The following is a 16,503-nucleotide window of genomic DNA, read 5'->3' as shown; positions in this document are numbered from 1 at the left end:
CCAGATGTGGCCCTTGGGCCAAAAAGTTTGCCCACCCCTGAGCTAGGGACTCAGAAGACCTGCCTTCTATTCCCAGCTCTACTGCTGCATGACCTCGGACAAGTCACAGCCCTGCTCCATGACTCAGTTTTCCCCCTCTTTAAAATGGGGCTAAGGTTATCGCCCTCCTTTGCAAAGAACTTGGGAGATCTATGGACATAAAATACTGGAGAGGCATCATTACGGTGACTAGACGAAAGACCCGGAGATAGAGGAGCTAGATGAGAACATGGGAAATAGAATGGTAAATCAGTGCCCCTCCTTCTTCCAAGACACCTGCTCCTTGACAGCCCCCTCAGCCCATGTCTCCTCCCCATGGACAGCAGGATGAGTGGTACATCCACCCCACAGCGGCACAGCTCCATAGTCTAGACTATCCCACCAGCGAGGGAAGAGGTTTCCCCCACCTCTGCGAGAGGCTGGAGGGTCAACAGAGGAATCCTTTTGTCGACGCAGCGGTGTCTGTCCCGGGGGCTAGTGCGATCGCAAGCGAGGGGTCCGTGGAGAGGCCTTTCCCAGCGAAATCCTGGTAGAAGCAGCATCAGGGAGGCAGCGATCAGTCACCTACCAGGGCAGCGATGGAGATCTAGGGCTAGGGCCCCTCTCAGCCCATTATTTGCTCTTTGGGGTCTGGAATTCCTGACCCTTTCCTGGACTTGCCAGATGATCCACCAGCCCGGCCAGGAACAGAGCGGGAATCCGGTGCCCAGGGTGACTCGCGCGGGGAGGTTGCAGCACCAGGCTGGGTTTCAGGGGCAGCCAGCAAAGGAGCGTGCAGTTTCACACCCAGGTGGCAGAAATGGCACCGGAGAGGCAGCAAACACAGCGAGAGGATGTAAAGAGCGCCCAGCTGGGAGGGTGACTGGAGAGTAAACCCAGGCTGGGCCAGTCCACGTCATGCATCAGGGGCCCTCATCGAGCTCTCGGCCAGCATCTGGAGTAATGCTAGTCGGTGCTTGTGACTCCTGCTGCAGCCAAGGGAGGGTTGGACACAGCCCCAGCGGCCGGCCCATGGTGTCTGGCCCGGAGCTGCCTGCAGAATCCCTGGCCTGGGAAATGAGGGGCGAGACCCCTGATCCTCTGCACACACTGAGGACGAGAGCTGGCCGAGGCCCCAGGGGTTAACCAGCTGGAGAGGGTACATCCTCCACAGCGTTCCTTCAGCCAGCAGCCTGAGAAAGCCAGCCCAGCCCTGCTCCGCCAGGCCAACAGGTCAAGGGCACGGGATATTTTCAGACTGGAGGAATGTGGCCAGTGGCCACACTTGGGCAGCACTTGGGGAAAAGTCGTTGTCCAAAGGAGACCGGAAAAGCTCTGCCTCAAGGGAATCCAACCCCCCTGTCCAAGGTCTCTGATGGCGGACGAAACCGACGCAGACATTCCAGGAGGATTCGCACATCCGCCCACTGAGCCCTGAGTTCAAGGCTCCGTCTTTCCCCCAGCGAGAGCTGGTGGCAGTGCGGGGGCCCCGAAGGCAGCCCAGGGAACTGAGGTGATCGCATTGCTCGATTATTCAGGGAAGCACCTGCAGCCAGAGCGGAGCAAATGTGGGATCCAGAGCTCAGGGTGCTGGGTTAAAATCAGTCTGATCAAGGAGTGATGCAGAGGTAAATTAAATTGATTCAGGGCAATGTTTTGATAAGCACCTAAGGGTACGTCTACACTCCAAAGGAAAACCTCAGAGCCCAAGTCAAGCAACCCAGGCTCGTGGGGCTTACATTGCATGGCTAAAAACAGCAGCGTAGACGCTCCTGCTCGGGCTGGAGCCTGGCCTCTGAGATTGTCCCCTCTCACTGGGTTTCAGAGCCCGGGTTCCAGCCCAAATGGGAGCGTCTACACGGCTATTTTTAGCCCTGCAGCCCGAGTCTCGCAAGCCCAAGTCAATTGATCCAGGCTCTGAGATTCAGTGCCACAGGTTTTTCTTTGCAGTGTAGATGTAACCTAACTGATTTAGGAGTCTAAATACCAATGTAATGCAGGCTCCTAAATCACTTAGGCACTGTTGACATTTTAGCCCTAAACTCATATTAAAATATCCTGAGATTCTAATTACAGTTCAGATTAAGATTCAGATCAAGTTTATTAAAACGCTGATTCAAATGATTAAGGTTCAAATTAAGATGAAGGGAGGACCCTGCAAACCCTTAAGCCTGTTTAACTTTACAGTCTCGTTCATTTCAATGGGAACGCCCACGTACATAAAACGAAGCTCTTGTGTACATCTCTCCAGGATCAGGGCCTAAAATCCAAATCCAGAGTAAAATTCAGATTACATTTATTCAAAGTAACATTCAAATGAGACGTATTCAAATTAAGACTAAGAATCAAGTTCTGATTCCAGTTACGATTCATTTTAAATGTATTCCAATTAAGATGCAGGATTCAAATTCGATTCATTCAGATTCAAATTAAGATGTGTGGTTTTGATTATAGATTCCTAGCTTCTAAAGCCAGACGGGACCACTTTCGTCTGCCCTCCCACATAACACAGGCCAGAGAACTGCCCTGAATTAAATCCTGTTTGAACTCGAGCGTGTATTTTAGAACAACAGCCAATTTTAAATTGCCACTGCTGGTGAATGCTCCTCCACCCTTGGGAAATGTATTCATGTTCAGATTAAAAATCTGGATTCGGAGTAGATTCAGATTCTAATTCTGATTCAGATTAAAGTCTCAAATTCAGAGCCTCAGACTGACCGCCTGGCGCGCTTATCCCAGCCGAACCCTCCCCTCTTTCCCCTCCGAGGTGCCCCTGTTAGATCTCATTCAGCTTCGGGCAATGGTCTCCGGCAGGGAATTGGTGGCAAAGCCCAGTCCCCAGCCGGAAGCCGGGTGCGAGCCAGGAGGACTAAAGATTGCTGGTCTTTTCAAGCGCTGTCGACACAGATGAACTCTCTCGCGCTCTGTGTTTATTATTGTTTCCCCCGCCTTGGACGGGGAGCTGCAGGCGCGTTGAGCCATGGTCTGAAAGGTCGGCTTGTTCGAGAGAGCTCCTGGGAGCTGCTCCACCACCTCGGCAGGGTTGGAATTAAGTAGCCGCGGCCCTTGGCCCTGACCTCCCCTGGAGAGGGCGCCTTCTTCAGTGTCTCATCTGCTCCCAGCCTGAGAAGCACCCCAGGCCAACATGGAACCGAGATCTCTGCGTCTCAGAGCCCGAGCAGCAAACCATTCAAGGGTCCCAAATGGCTGATGATGTGGTATCACGACATGCCTCCCTTCGTGCTCTGACTCCTGGTCCTATAGCAGGACGCCCACTAGAAAGTCAACGCCAGAACATTTCCCATGCACCTCCACTCCGCACTCAGGCACCAGCCCTTCTGCCGCTGCTCACACGATCCTGCAATCCGGCTGCTCCTTGGTTAAACAGCTCAGGATGGTAGCGCAGGGTGTAAGGAGAACTCATCCCATGAGCTAGAAGAATCTGATTTACCCCAGTGTAAATGTGATCAGTCAGGCTCAGGGTTGGACAGCGGCTCTCAGAAACTCCCTGGGTCTCATTCTCTGCTGCCCGGCAGCCTGTGCTGTCATTTACACCCATGCAGATTCAGATTCAGCAGAGATCTACTGAGGATCTGGCCCCAGTTCTGCTCGCCATCCTGGCTACAGCTGGGCCCTCTGGGCTGTCAGGGCAAGTTCCACGGCATTTACCAGGAACGTGAAGGGAGCTAGTGGCGAAGGAATGCAGCCAAGGAAGGACACAGCCCAAGCTAGGAGGCCAGCGGACACTTTCTGGGTCACCATCTCAGCACCAGGAGACATTGTGGAGCCGACCAGCCCAGCCTGAGCAGCATCAGACCACACGGGCCAGGCGCTGAGCATGGAGTTCGCCAGCAAACAGGTCCCCGCATGCAGTGTGGTGCTCAATCTCGGCCCGACACAGAGCATGGGATGCTCGGCGTCGCAGTTTCCCGTGGGCTCTAGTTTAATCTGCGGCCCCTCCACGGGCCCCTTAGCTCCAAGCGATGCCAGAGGCACGGCTGCCCATTTCATCTCGCAGGGACGTGCGTCGTGCTGGGCACTGGGGGTTCGGGGCTGCGTCCCAGCAGGGAAGCTCCCACATCCCTGAGGCAGAAGTGAGCCGAATTTGCTTCACCCCCACGCTGGTAGCTGGTGGTCCCTTTTTTGGTGCATTTTGTGCCCTTGTCACGGCAACGATGCGAATACATTGGTGCGGGCCGGTCTCCTTTCCCGTCCCCATCCCGTTCTAGAACTGGTCAGCAGCAAAATCAAAGCTTGGATCTGCAGCACGGTCTTACGCCATAGCAGCAACTCCACTAGCTAGCAACAACAGTAGGCTTTTATCCTTTAGCTGCACCAGCCCCCAGAGGGAGAGATGGGGGCACGTACCCAGTCTTTTAGGCTGCCCCTATATAATAGGACACTAACTGTTTGCCAAGCCACTGCCTTGGCCTCACTTCCAATCCCCTCATAAAACTCACTCCTGCAAACCTTACAAGAAGTGAGATTTAAAGGGAAGCTACCACCATGTGTCCATGCCCTAGAGCCAATCCAGAGCCCCAGGGACTGGCGGATCTGTTGTGATTTCAATGGGCTTTGGATCTAAGTGGCCACATGAGCCTATTAATCCTCCCTGATCTTTACCTTCTTCCCTTCACCCTGGTTTTTGGTCTGTTTATGACCCTTGCATTATGCTCCGTGGGACCAGGACTGAACCAGAGGCATTTAGCACCCGGCAGGCTTGTGTGTCCAATCAATGTTGTAAAATTCCCTGTGAACACCTAGGATCCCTGCCTTGCAGACCCAGCCAGCTGGGAGCATCCTTCTGCTCTTGGGGGGGAACGGCCTTAACAGGGGGCGGACCCACATTTGTCATGTCTCAAAGACCCTCGGTCTGGCTGGCTCAGCTGACAAGTAAAAGGACGGGCTTTCTACCCACCAGCCCCACACCTTCCCTCAGGCTCATAAGAATCACGCCACGTTCTGTGTGGTTTACGCGCCATCCCGCATGTAACCCTGACCTGGAGGGGCTGAGACAGAACTGAACCCACCTGATCCTGAAGCTGGGCTGGGCTAATGGTAACAGACAGAGGCCAGCTCCCTTCCACAGAGCTGAGATGGCTCTGGGGGGCTAGCAAGATAAATATTAATCTGTGTCACTAAAGGAGCTCTGGTTCTACATGTGCTCACACACGTGTGTGTACACATACACACGTGTGCACACACTCGCACGCCAATGTCTGGATAAGAAGGGGCCATCAGTTGTCCTTTTCTGACCACGGCCACCCAGTAACACCCAGGAAGTAGGAGCTGGGGCGCGGTGAGGGAGAAGAGAGGAGTTGCCCCGGCAGATCAGACTGTCGGCTCGTCACGTCTGGCATCCCTGCCTCCGGCAATGGCCGAGACCTGATGCTCCAAACAAAGGAAATAAAAAACATTCCACACTGCACCTGGCTGACTGTGCGGCGTGGAACGTGGGGCGGTGAGGAAGGAGGGAATTCCCTCCTGACCCCAGCAGGTGGTCACTTGCCGCCCTGAAGCCTGAGATCTGATTAACCATGTTACCTGAGCTCGCATGGCTTACATGCATGGGCCAGTGAATGGGACACGGGCTGGGAGGCAGAGAGCACAGGAGGAAGGATGGTCTAGTGATTAGGACAGTAGCATGGGATTTGGGTTGGCTGGGCTGGACTGCCTGCTCTGACACAGCCTCTCTGTGTGACCTTGGGCAAGTCCCTTAGCTGCTCTGTGCCGCAGTTTCCCATCTGTACAGTGGGGATAGTAGTACCGCCCTGCCTCTGGGGGATTGTGAGATAAATGCATTGCAGACTGTGAGTTGCTCAGAGAGATTATTTCTGGCTCTGCCCTTGACTCACTTGGTGTGCTTGAGCAAAGTGCTGTCCCTCTAGCTGTAAAGTGAGGGATGACGGTGGCTGGACCCCTATGGACACAGTAAGCCATATAAATAAACTGAGCAGGGGTTGGCTCTACCTCCTGCAGCAGTGAGTTCCACAGATTGACTGAAGTCCCTGTGCATTGGATTCCAGGTCTTTCTCTTCTCCACTTCACAACATCTAAACCTACAGAGAAGCCCAGGGACTATACCTCCTTACCTGCTGATCCAGCCTCCATGCACAGATCCCATCCTGCCTCAGTTCCTTCCTTTGAAGTGGAAGCTCCTTGCTTTACTTCTTCAAATGACCTCCTCTTCTTCTCAGCATCTGGGCTGTCCTGAGAGTCTTTTTAAGGTGTCCTTGCCTCCCTGCATAAAAATAGTAAGAGACAAAAGTCAATTGTTACATAAACCCTTTACCTCCACCTTAAATATTGACGGCACCTCCAGGCAATTCTGGTTTTAAGGGTGGCTCTGTTCTTAAACCTAACACTGAATCCCTTAGGGACATTTCATAATCAAAGAACCAGCTGCATGGGAGAAGCATCATTGCAAATGTGGCTTTCTGCTGGAAAGAACTGGGAACTGCTCGCTGTGTGTCTTAGACGCCACACTGCAGTGAGGATTCTCCATTAGCTCAGGTGGCAGAGGCCTGTGCTTTCAGAGAAGGAGGATGGGATTGTTGTGAGGTTCCCAGCATTGCCAGCCCCCAAGCATTCGAACACCAGGAGACAGGCCTTCAAAAAATCACGAGATTGAAACAAAATAATGAACTCGGGGATCTTGTTATTTCCTTTCTGGGTTTAGAGGCTTTGTTGGGGGGTCACATGTTCCAGCTTTTCTCTCCAACTGTGCGGGTTAGGAAATGTCTTTTCTTATTGAAATACAAGCTGAGAGCTCATCATCACCTGACTCCAGGAGCTGGGGCTTTGAGGAAAACGACAAATCTCGCGAGACTCCCAGTAAAATCCCAAGAACTGGTGCCCCGCCAGTGGCGGCTGTGATTCTCAGAGGGAACGCGTCTATCCATTGTCACGCCTCTTAGCACAGCGGGGGTCGCTCAGTGCGGCTGCCCCTCGTGGAGGGAGGGTTTCAATGGGACGGGTGCTTACAAAGCATGGGATTTTCACAGGAACCTATAGGAATCAATGCCCAAATCCTACTGAAGTGAGAGTTAGGCACCGGACTCCCTTAATCTCCTTTGGAATTCCACGCCTAAATTGCCATCAGTGAGTACGGTGACCCATGCCCCAGGGGCGGAGAGGCATCACCAGGATAAAGCGGAGACCAGGCTAGATCCCAGGGACGACTTCCAGACTGTGAGATCTCTGAGACGGCAGAACGGCTCGCCTGAGGAACACTGAACAGCAGCTGGGAAATATCTTCCACAAGGGTCACTCCAGGGTGCAGGCCCCCTGGCAGACTGGATGGGACGGGCTCATCCCATCTCAAACATGGGCTTTATTGAGACACCTCCGGAGGATCCAAGCCCAGGCTGGGGCGGGCGGGTCTCCTGGGGACGGGATCAGCTTCTGCCCTACCCCGGCTCAAGAACAGCTGCTTGTGGATCGGTTGCCTCTTGTCAACGTCCCACAAGGTTATCAGAAAGGGGGGCCAGGGGCTAAGGTCTCGTGTGCAGTCTCCATGAGCCAGTTCAGCCCTCGGGCTTTCCACTGAGGCCACTAGACTGGGGGGCAATTAACAGCCACCCTCACCAGCATTCGTCTCCCCGGGAACTGGACCCACCCGACCTGTTCGAGAACAAGGGCACCTGACTGTCGCTCCTGCTGGCTACTGCTGCTCTGGGCTGATGTCGAACAGGTAACCTAGGGAGATGGGCACTGCAGCCCCTTCTCAACCCACTGAGCCACCCAGCCCCTGCCCCAGAGCCAGGGCCCGTCAGGACCATGTTATACAGAGGGGAGGTCCAAACCAAAGTCAGGGCTGCTGCTCTCCCAGATGGTCCCATCCAGGGAGGTACCGGGCAGTGCAACACACAAGCTCGGCTCTCCCACCAGCCTTTGAAATAAGGACTTTCTCTTAGATCGAAGTTCAGCCCAACCCTGAGACTTTGCCCCCTGGTTCTACCCAGAGCAATTGCCAGGAGAATCCCCGCTGTGTCAGGATCCTGGGGGAAAGCCTGGCCCCGGCCCCTCGAGGCAGGACGCTGTCAGCCCGGGCTGGAGGCTTCTTTCTTGGCCTGTGTGTTTTGTGGAAGGAATCTGGGCGGCTGGCAACACGCTGCAGCCAGTGGGACAAAGTCGGTCACCGCACAGCGGGAGCCAGCAGCCCAGAGCAAGCCGAGATGTCCACAGGCGGAGGTGCGCGCACACCCCCCCACACACACACACACGCTGCACACGCAGACCCACTTCTGCTTCCACGCACAGAGCTGCGTACCCAGTCCAGAGACACAGCACGCGTGGACACCCCGCCTTGTACGCTCTGCGCCCCATGTCACCATTCCCACCCCCCCGTGCAGAGTGGGGGGCTCTGGCGCTCGCCAGGCAGGACGGCAGCTTGCACGCCCCCAGAGTTCCCGTCCCTGCAGGGCCGAGGCCCTGTCCCCCGGCTGCGGGGGAGGATGGCTGCGCACTGTTCAACTGTCCTGATAAAGAATTCCCCCTGCAAAGCCCGAACAGTTCCTTCCTCCGCTTGGGGCCATTGCTCCTTACGCAGGCTAATTCCATCCTTCCTTTAGATGGCTCCCTGAGCGGCATTTATAAGCTTTGATCAGTTCCCCGGAGACTCCAGCGTTCTCAGGACTAGGAGTTTAACCCCTTCCATCCCTCCTGTTAAGTTTCACCATCCAGCCTTGAAATCATCTTCCATCACCTTGGGCTGAGGAGCTCCAGATGGGCTGGCACTGGGACTACCCGCCCCCCCCCCCGCTTCTATATGACCCCCCTCTGCACCCATCCGGGAAGAGCACGTCTCCGAGTCAGTCCCTGGAGCACTTCCCGATAAGCTCTGCTCTGTTTACATGGCTGCGCCACTGAAGCCAATCGGGTCCCGCTGGATTTCGCCCGGGGTCAGGGAGATCAGAACCGATCCCCACTAGATCTCGGGTGCACTGTGTCCAGGGCCCTGTCCCCCTGCGCCTGTCCTCTGGCTGAGCGGTTGTGCATTCCTCAGCTCTGGATGCAGACTCGGGGCCCCATCCTGATTTCAGCGGCACTAGTGTAATACCACTGTCGCCCACGGGACTCGGGCACGGGAGGGTGGGGTCAGGCCCTGGATTGCAGGTGAACCAACTCCTCCCTCTAGTGATGGTTGAGAGAGACAAGGTGGGGGAGGTAATATCCTTTATTGCAGTGGTTCTCAACCAGGGGTTCAGGGGCCCCTGGGGGGGCCACGAGCAGGTGTCAGGGGGGCCGCCAAGCAGGGCCAGGATTAGATTTGCTGGGGCCCAGGGCCGAAAGCTGAAGCCGCCACCCAGGGCTGAAGCCGAAGCTTGACCAACTTAACTTCACGGAGCCCGAGGAGACATGGGGCCCCAGGCAATTGCCCTGCTTGCTACCCCCTAATGCTGGCCCCGGCTTTTATGTACAGTTGTTGTGGCAGAGATGAGCAGTGGAGTTTTTAAGAGTATCTTGGGGGACCCTCAGAGAGAATAAGGATGAGAACCTCGGCTTCATTGGACCAACGTCTGTTGGTGAGAGAGAGAAACGTTCGGGTTGAAGAAGATGAGAGTTTGTCTCTTTCACCATCAGAAGCTGGATCCAAACAAAGATATCTCCTCACCCACCTCGTCTCTCTCATATCCCGGGACCGGCACTGCAGACAACCGTCGGCTGTTGTCGCATGGTGGCACCTAGACGCCCCTCGCGCTGAGCACTGCATGAACAGAGCAAGAGACAGTCCCTGCCCCGACGAGGACCAGACCAGGCAGGCTCTTATCTTGCATCTCAATTGCTGCAACCTTCTCCTCTCTGGCCCGGACAGATACTGTCTGGCCTCGCTCAGAGCCATTCACGAGGCTGTTGCAAAGACGGTTTTCCTAGCCCGTCGCTTGGCCCCACTCTGCATCCCTCCACTGGCTGCCTCTTCTCCATCGCATCAAAGGTCGGCTACTTGCCTTCACTTTCAGGGCCCTTCCTGGCCTGGCCCCTCCCTCCCTAGCATCTCTCCCGCGCCCTCGAGATGTCGACCCACGATCCCAGCTTCTGTCGCCCACGTGATGCGCAGGCAAATGAGCCCCTTTGTCCTTCCTCCCCTGCTGCTCCTCACGCGGATGGGGAAGCTCCCTGTCAACATCCACAAAATGATCTGCTTCTAAACCCTCTTAAAACGCTACTTAGCCAGGGTGACTCCAAAGCACCCGAGACTAGCCAGGCTGCTGCTGTGCCATCCCCACCGCCCGCCACACTGACCACAATCGTCTCGTCGTTTCCCTGTGCTCGCCCGCCCGGCTGGCTGTCCCCAGCCATTGCAAGCTCCTTGGGGCAGAGACTGGCTTTTTGTCCTGCGTGTGGTTCTTCCTCTCTGTTTTTTTTTGGGGTGGGGGGGCGGTGTGGTTCTGGAAGGACCGAAAAAGTGGTGGGGGGGGGACAAGTTTGCTTCAGCCGGCCCTCCATTATGGTGGAGGCGGGGCCAGGCCAAATCTGAATGAGTGGCGTTGCAACCTGGTGCATGAGGTCACAATGCCACATAAATTTGGCCCAGCCACCCCTATGTGGCTAAGCAAAGGGGCTTTGCTGGGATGCCACCTGGCTGTGGTCAGGGGCCAAGGAGGGGGACCTGCCCCCCTCCTCCGTTGCACCCCGCTGAGTTCAGGTTCTCAGAAGTAGGAGGACGATGGTCCTTTGGCTTCCCATCTCTAGCACCCAGGGGTGCAAGGGAATTCAGAATCCAGCCCCATTAGACAATTTCTCTTCCTGGGTCTTGTGCTGTTATGTTTAGGTTCCCAAAATGACGGGGGGAGGGGGAGGGGGGAGTGCAACTGTTTCCATAACAACCACAAATGTTTTTGTTGCTTTTAAAAATAAACCCCATGGTCACATTTCTATTTGCATTCAACTCCCTATTTAAAAAGTCATCCATGTAAATCCACGCCCCAAACGTGGGGCTGACACTCCACATCGCTGGCTTAGATTCTGCAGTCAGTTACTCTCGGGTAAAATCAGACCAGCTCCCCTGGGCCTCTGGCCATTTCACTGCAAAAACAAGGTGCGTTTTTATATTGAGCTGGCTGGGAATTTTGAGACAAAACAATTTTTTTGTTGAAAAATGTTGATTCACCAAAACCGAACCTGTCTGCAGGAAAAGGTCCATTTCCACCAATTTCCTGACATGAAAAACACTTGGGGAAAAGTTTCAAAATCTCTCATTTTGCTGCTCTTGGAACCCAAATTTGGGGTTTGGTGGTTCGAAATGTAACTTAATTTATACTAAAGAAAGGTTAAAAAGGGCCCAAATTGAAATGAAATTTTTCAATCGACACAAACCAAAAATGTTTTCAGTTTGTAAACATTGTTGCAATTCTGATGTCTCATCCGGAGTTTGGCTGGGAATATTTTAAAACACTCATGACACAGAGCTAGCTGTCTCAGTGTACAATCCTAGCAGAGACAGGGCTCAGGGGTTTTTACCTGCATGTAGCTAGCCCAGGTAAACTCCAGATGGGGAGTATATTATTGAGCCTGATTAGCTCCATCAGGGTAAAACCATTCCTGCCCTGTCCACTAGGATCTTATACCAAGATCCTATCCATGAAGACAAGAGCCTGATTCCCATTTACAACACTCTGGCAGAGCCAGAGGGCCTTAAAGTGGGCATGAATTACAGTTACACTTAGTCCCTGGCTGTTAATTAGCACTTTCCATTGGTAGATTTCAAGGGCTTTACCAGGGAGGTAGCGATGATGATCCCCGTTTTACAGATGGGGAAACTGAGGCACAGAGCCATGGTCACCCAGCAGGCCGGTGGCCGAGGTGGAAATCAAACCCACATGTCTATCCACGAGGCCACACTGCCTCCCTTGATACCTCAACAGTGGGCCTTAGTGAAAGTTAGGCTCTCTTAACTTTAAGGTGGTTGTGCTAGATGTGAGATTTTGGCTCTGTCCCCTGTTGGCCAACCAGCCCCTAATCCACGCTCTGGTATTTTTATCTAGTTGGGATGTCTCCAGCTCCTTGTTATGTGGCACTCGCTCAGATGGCCAAGTGGGATCTAAATACGCCGCGCCCGCTGCATTCCCCTTTAGCTTCCCAAATCGGTCGTGACCAAGCGGGCGATTAGAAATAGCACCATCTCTCCAGGGTGTGGGAGGGTTCACCAAGCCACGGCCAGGCAGCAGGACAACTGCTCAGCCAAGGCACATCTCTTGGTGAGAGGGAATAGACCGGAAGTGTCCTGAACCCGACCCCAGTGATCTGTCCACTAAGCCACATGACCTTCCTGTACACTGCTTGAGAATCAGGCCTCACTGACTGATGATTGTGCCAAGGCTGGCAGGACTAACTCCCTGGCATTGCAAATTAGTCACCGCTCACCCTGCCAGCTCTCTGATCAGCCCGACCTCTGCCAGGAACTCCCAAGCCCGGCGCAATCCACTCCAGAACCTTGGACTTCAAAGGCCCGTGTCTATCACGTCGCCTGAGCAGATGCTGCTGTGGAGAAGGAGGACAATGCGTTTAGCCTCAGGAAGCATCTCCCCAGCCTGCCTGTAATCCCTACCTGCGTCGTTCCTTCTCAGCCTAGCCTAACCTTGCAAATATCCATGGGATCAGAGTACGGCATGGTGAGATCGATTCCTCACGGCAGTGAGCATTGCCATCCCAGTGGGCCTGGGGGTCAACGCCTGAATGAGCCCCTGAGCTCCCCCTCCCCTCCTGAGACAGTTCTCTCTGGGGTAGGACTGAGCCACACTGCAGATCAGGCTGACACGGACGCAGCCCCTGTCCTTTGAAGACACAGAGCTCTCCAGCACCGTCAATCCAGCAGCCGTCACCACCACTCAGGCTGACCAGGCCTAATCTCCAAGATAGCTGAGCCACCACAATGTCTGGGAACCAGGGGACATTAAAAGACTCCTCTGATGGGAGCCCCCTAGTTCCGGCAGCACCTAATCCCCAGGGCTAGAGCTCCAGGGGCCTGCAATGCTGAGGATACAGTTAAGCAGGGGGTCTGACGGGATGATCTAATGGCTCCTACAGATCTTAAGGTCTATGACTCTATGAACCTGCCAGTTCAGCTAAGAATCAAGAGGGAGACAAACCCTCCTCAAGGTTTCAGAGGAGATTATGCAAAGGACGGAAAGAAGCCCGGAGACTTCTCGCAGCGGGTTTTTGTCTGTGGGGAACATAATTAGTGCTAATCACTTTGGAACCAGATCTCTGGGCTTGAAGCCATGATCATGTCTGTCCCCGGCCACCCCTCCACCAAGCTAATGCCGTAAGGGGCTGGGGGAGCAGAGGGCGGGCCTGCTGAGGCCAATCGGAAAAGTGAAGGTTGTTGGGAATCAGATCAGGTTGTAAGTGATGTTTCACCTGCTACGTCATCAGATACCACCCAACAGGGGTCGCCCATGGGCCCTCTGATCTGGCCCTGGATTTAAGGGCAAGGCAGAGAAAGGTATCCTGCCTGCCTCTCCTCCTATGTCCTCCCTAGCACATTATTTAACCACTTCTTAGCTCTCAGTGCTTAGCGCTTACAGCACTTTTCAGACATGAACTAACTAACCCTCCCAAAGGCCTCCGTGAACAAGGACAGCATTATCCTCCCCATCGCACAGAAGGGGAAACTGAGGCAGGGCGTTGCAGTGACTCACTCAGGGAATCCTTGTCAGAGCTGGGATGAGAACCTCGCTCTTCTCAGACCATACAGTGACTCTCCCCACAATCTGAACTGTCCTTCGAGCTACGAGAAACCCTCATAGCTGCACTTGTCAGCTAGTCGGTGCTGGAATGCCAGCTGCTAAACTTTCACCAGAACTTGTTAAATATGAGGACACGATATTATAAAGGGGCTGTATAGGAATGACAATGGGAGCTTCTTATTTGCTCCATCACTCGCCACAGGAATAAACAGGAGTCAAAAGGCCAGGATTTAGCAATCTGTGTCCAGTTCGGCTTTCATCCCTGATGCTATTGGGGTATTTAACATTTTGCTCACTTTTGACTGTAAAACCAGACTGGTCAATTTCACTTCATGTTTTTAGTCAGTTTCACTTTCTGGTTCTCATAGGTCAAGGCAAGTTTATTGTGTTTGGGTCTCTGGTCCCACAGAAAAATTAAAGAAAAAGTGTGACACATGCTAGCCCCATCTCTTACTGCACTACTGCAAAGGGACCAGGCGCCATGGTGATGGGCCTGGTATAGGAACCTTTCTAGGATAGAACACAATTTTTGAGATTATAATAATATTTCCTATTCCAGACCCTTTGAAAATCCCACCCTAACCCTAAATTGGCGATCTAAACTACCAGATGCTTCCTCTTTCAACTAGAAAGCTGGAAAATTTGGAACCCGATCTGAACGTGCATTTCACACGCCCCAAAATTTGAGATGTGGGATTTTGCATTTGGTTTGTTATAGTAAGAGAGCCAGCCATGAAATCCAGATTCCAAAACACACCAGGGCTTGGAAGAGTTTCTCTGGGTGGGGCCCAGATCTGGGTTATGAACTGAATCCAAACCCCCATTGTTAAAGAAACAGCCCTGCTCGGTTTTGTTCAGATTCAAGAGCACAAAGTTCCTGATAACCTCATACGAGCCACCAGTCGTTTGCAGCAGGGAGGTGGGGGAAGGGAGGGGGCAAAGGGGAAAAAAATATGCTAGAGGAATTAAGTGTCCGGGGAAAGCAGAAAGCTAAGACAGATGTTTTCACACAGAAAACAGGAGGTGATTTGCAGATAAAGTTGGATGCTGTGAGCTAACTGTCTAGCAAGCCATTTTAATAACACACAAAAAACAATGAATAAAACGAATGCTGAATGCCAAGACAGCTGATGCCTAGTGGAAAAAACTTTCAGGAACACTCTGTATGGAAAAGATCCTGCCTTCACTCCTTTTATTGATCTCTATTATTAAGGGATTTGAGAACTTTTGCATGAGAACTCAGGAATTTGGCTCCAAAGCCTATAAATTCCCTACCTGAAGTTATAACATCAGAGTCATTTCTGTGGCAGCCAGCTACAGGACTGCCAACTGCAAGCATCCTAAAATCACTCTTCAGGCCCTCCAAAATCATCAGATAGGTTTAAAATAACGAGATTTAAAAATAATAATGCATTTTGAGTTCTTTTTATTTGCTTTCTGGGTTTTGAGCCTTCCGGACACGAGCTTTTATCTGCCACTGTGAGGGCTAGAAACCTTCTTTTTCTTTTAAACCGAAGGTGAGATTTTTGTACTGTCAAAGGATTCCAGGAGCTGGGGCTTTATGGAAAGAAACACCAGCTATCACGATAAAATGCCAAGAGCTGGCAACGCTACAATGGTGAAATGAGAAACATGATGTCAGGAGGGAGAAAGGGAGCCCCAGAGAACAGCAAAAACCCCATTTTCAGGCAAATAGTCCTGACAGTAATAAAGAAAAAGGGAGAGGAAAACCCCATATTATAACTAGCCAGCTCAAAACAGGACTGTTTGCCTGTAGCCATTTCCCACACAGCATCATAGCTTTTCTGCCCCTTTCTCACTGGACAAGCTGTTTCATATTCCCTAGTAACGAATATCTGGACAAGAGCAGTGGTTCGGTCCTTAAACAAAAGCCAGGTCATCACAATAAAATGGAGATCCATGATCTTTGCAAAGAGCGAGGGGACCCTAAGAGGGGAAGAAGAGTGGTTCTAAGCCATCCCCCTCCTCCCCTGATCTTCGGTCTGACTCAGGGCTGGGCCAACCCATGCCACAACTTAGAGCAGCCTAAGGGCTGCTCTGAGCCACACGCCCCCTAAGGATCTTTACACCAGCTAAGGACTGCCGGAGTGCTTTGCATTACGGCTCCACCTCCTCTCTCCATCGGCCCCCTGCCGAGGCTATGGTCAGCATAGAGCTGACCAATTGGATGGGAGACTGATGAAAAGGGGGTGTAGCTTGGGACCAAAACCCAGTCCCAGCTCTTTTTGCCTGGCCTGTCCCATCACATATAAGGGGCCTGAGTGTCTTTGAAAAGAGACTTTCTCCTCTGTGGGATTTTCAAACCACAGCAACATCTGACACTAAAACAGCAGGGTCCGAAGTAGCAGGACCGCTACTTAGCACATCGGCAGCCCATTCCAGGGAGGAGGCATTTCATCTACCAGGAATGACTAGAGGCAGCCCGGGACTGACACCTCAAACGCCCTGGGACTTTGAGGGGTTAAGGGAACCCAGTTTTGCAGCCTGAGCTTTATAGCCCATCCTCCACTCCTCCCCATTGACTCAGGGAGGCATTTTCCCCATCTGGTGATAACACATCACAGAAGTTCAAAGCCAAATTTCCAGAGGGGGCCTTGGATTTTTAGTGCCTCAAAGGTACTGAGCACCCACCACACCAATCAGAGTCAACAGGAACTGGGCCTCTCCAGCATCCTGTAGCCTGTCTCACGTTGGGCCCCCCAAATCACTAGTTACTTTGGCCCTGATTCAGCAAAACACCTGAGTACCATTTATCAAAGCGCTTAAACACAGG

The 16,503-nt window shown here is 53.0% G+C and overlaps 1 protein-coding gene across 3 annotated transcripts in view; it reads right to left on the bottom strand.

Annotated features, from left to right (window-relative positions):
• The window catches only part of ADAMTSL4 (ADAMTS like 4), a 58,678-nt gene that overhangs the window by 36,516 nt on the left and 5,659 nt on the right, over positions 1-16,503 (bottom strand). For all 3 annotated transcript variants that reach the window (XM_075122734.1, XM_075122733.1, XM_075122735.1), the window contains exon 3: positions 6,111-6,259. In XM_075122734.1, coding sequence (XP_074978835.1) covers positions 6,111-6,142 — 32 coding nt within the window. In that variant the 5' untranslated portion in view covers positions 6,143-6,259. The remainder of the gene's footprint in view (positions 1-6,110; positions 6,260-16,503) is intronic.

The sequence above is a fragment of the Caretta caretta genome, chromosome 24, assembly GCF_965140235.1.
Source record: "Caretta caretta isolate rCarCar2 chromosome 24, rCarCar1.hap1, whole genome shotgun sequence".
Classification (NCBI taxonomy): Eukaryota; Metazoa; Chordata; order Testudines; family Cheloniidae; genus Caretta; species Caretta caretta.
Note: the sequence above shows the minus strand (reverse complement) of the source record. Positions and strands in the feature narration are given on the sequence as shown.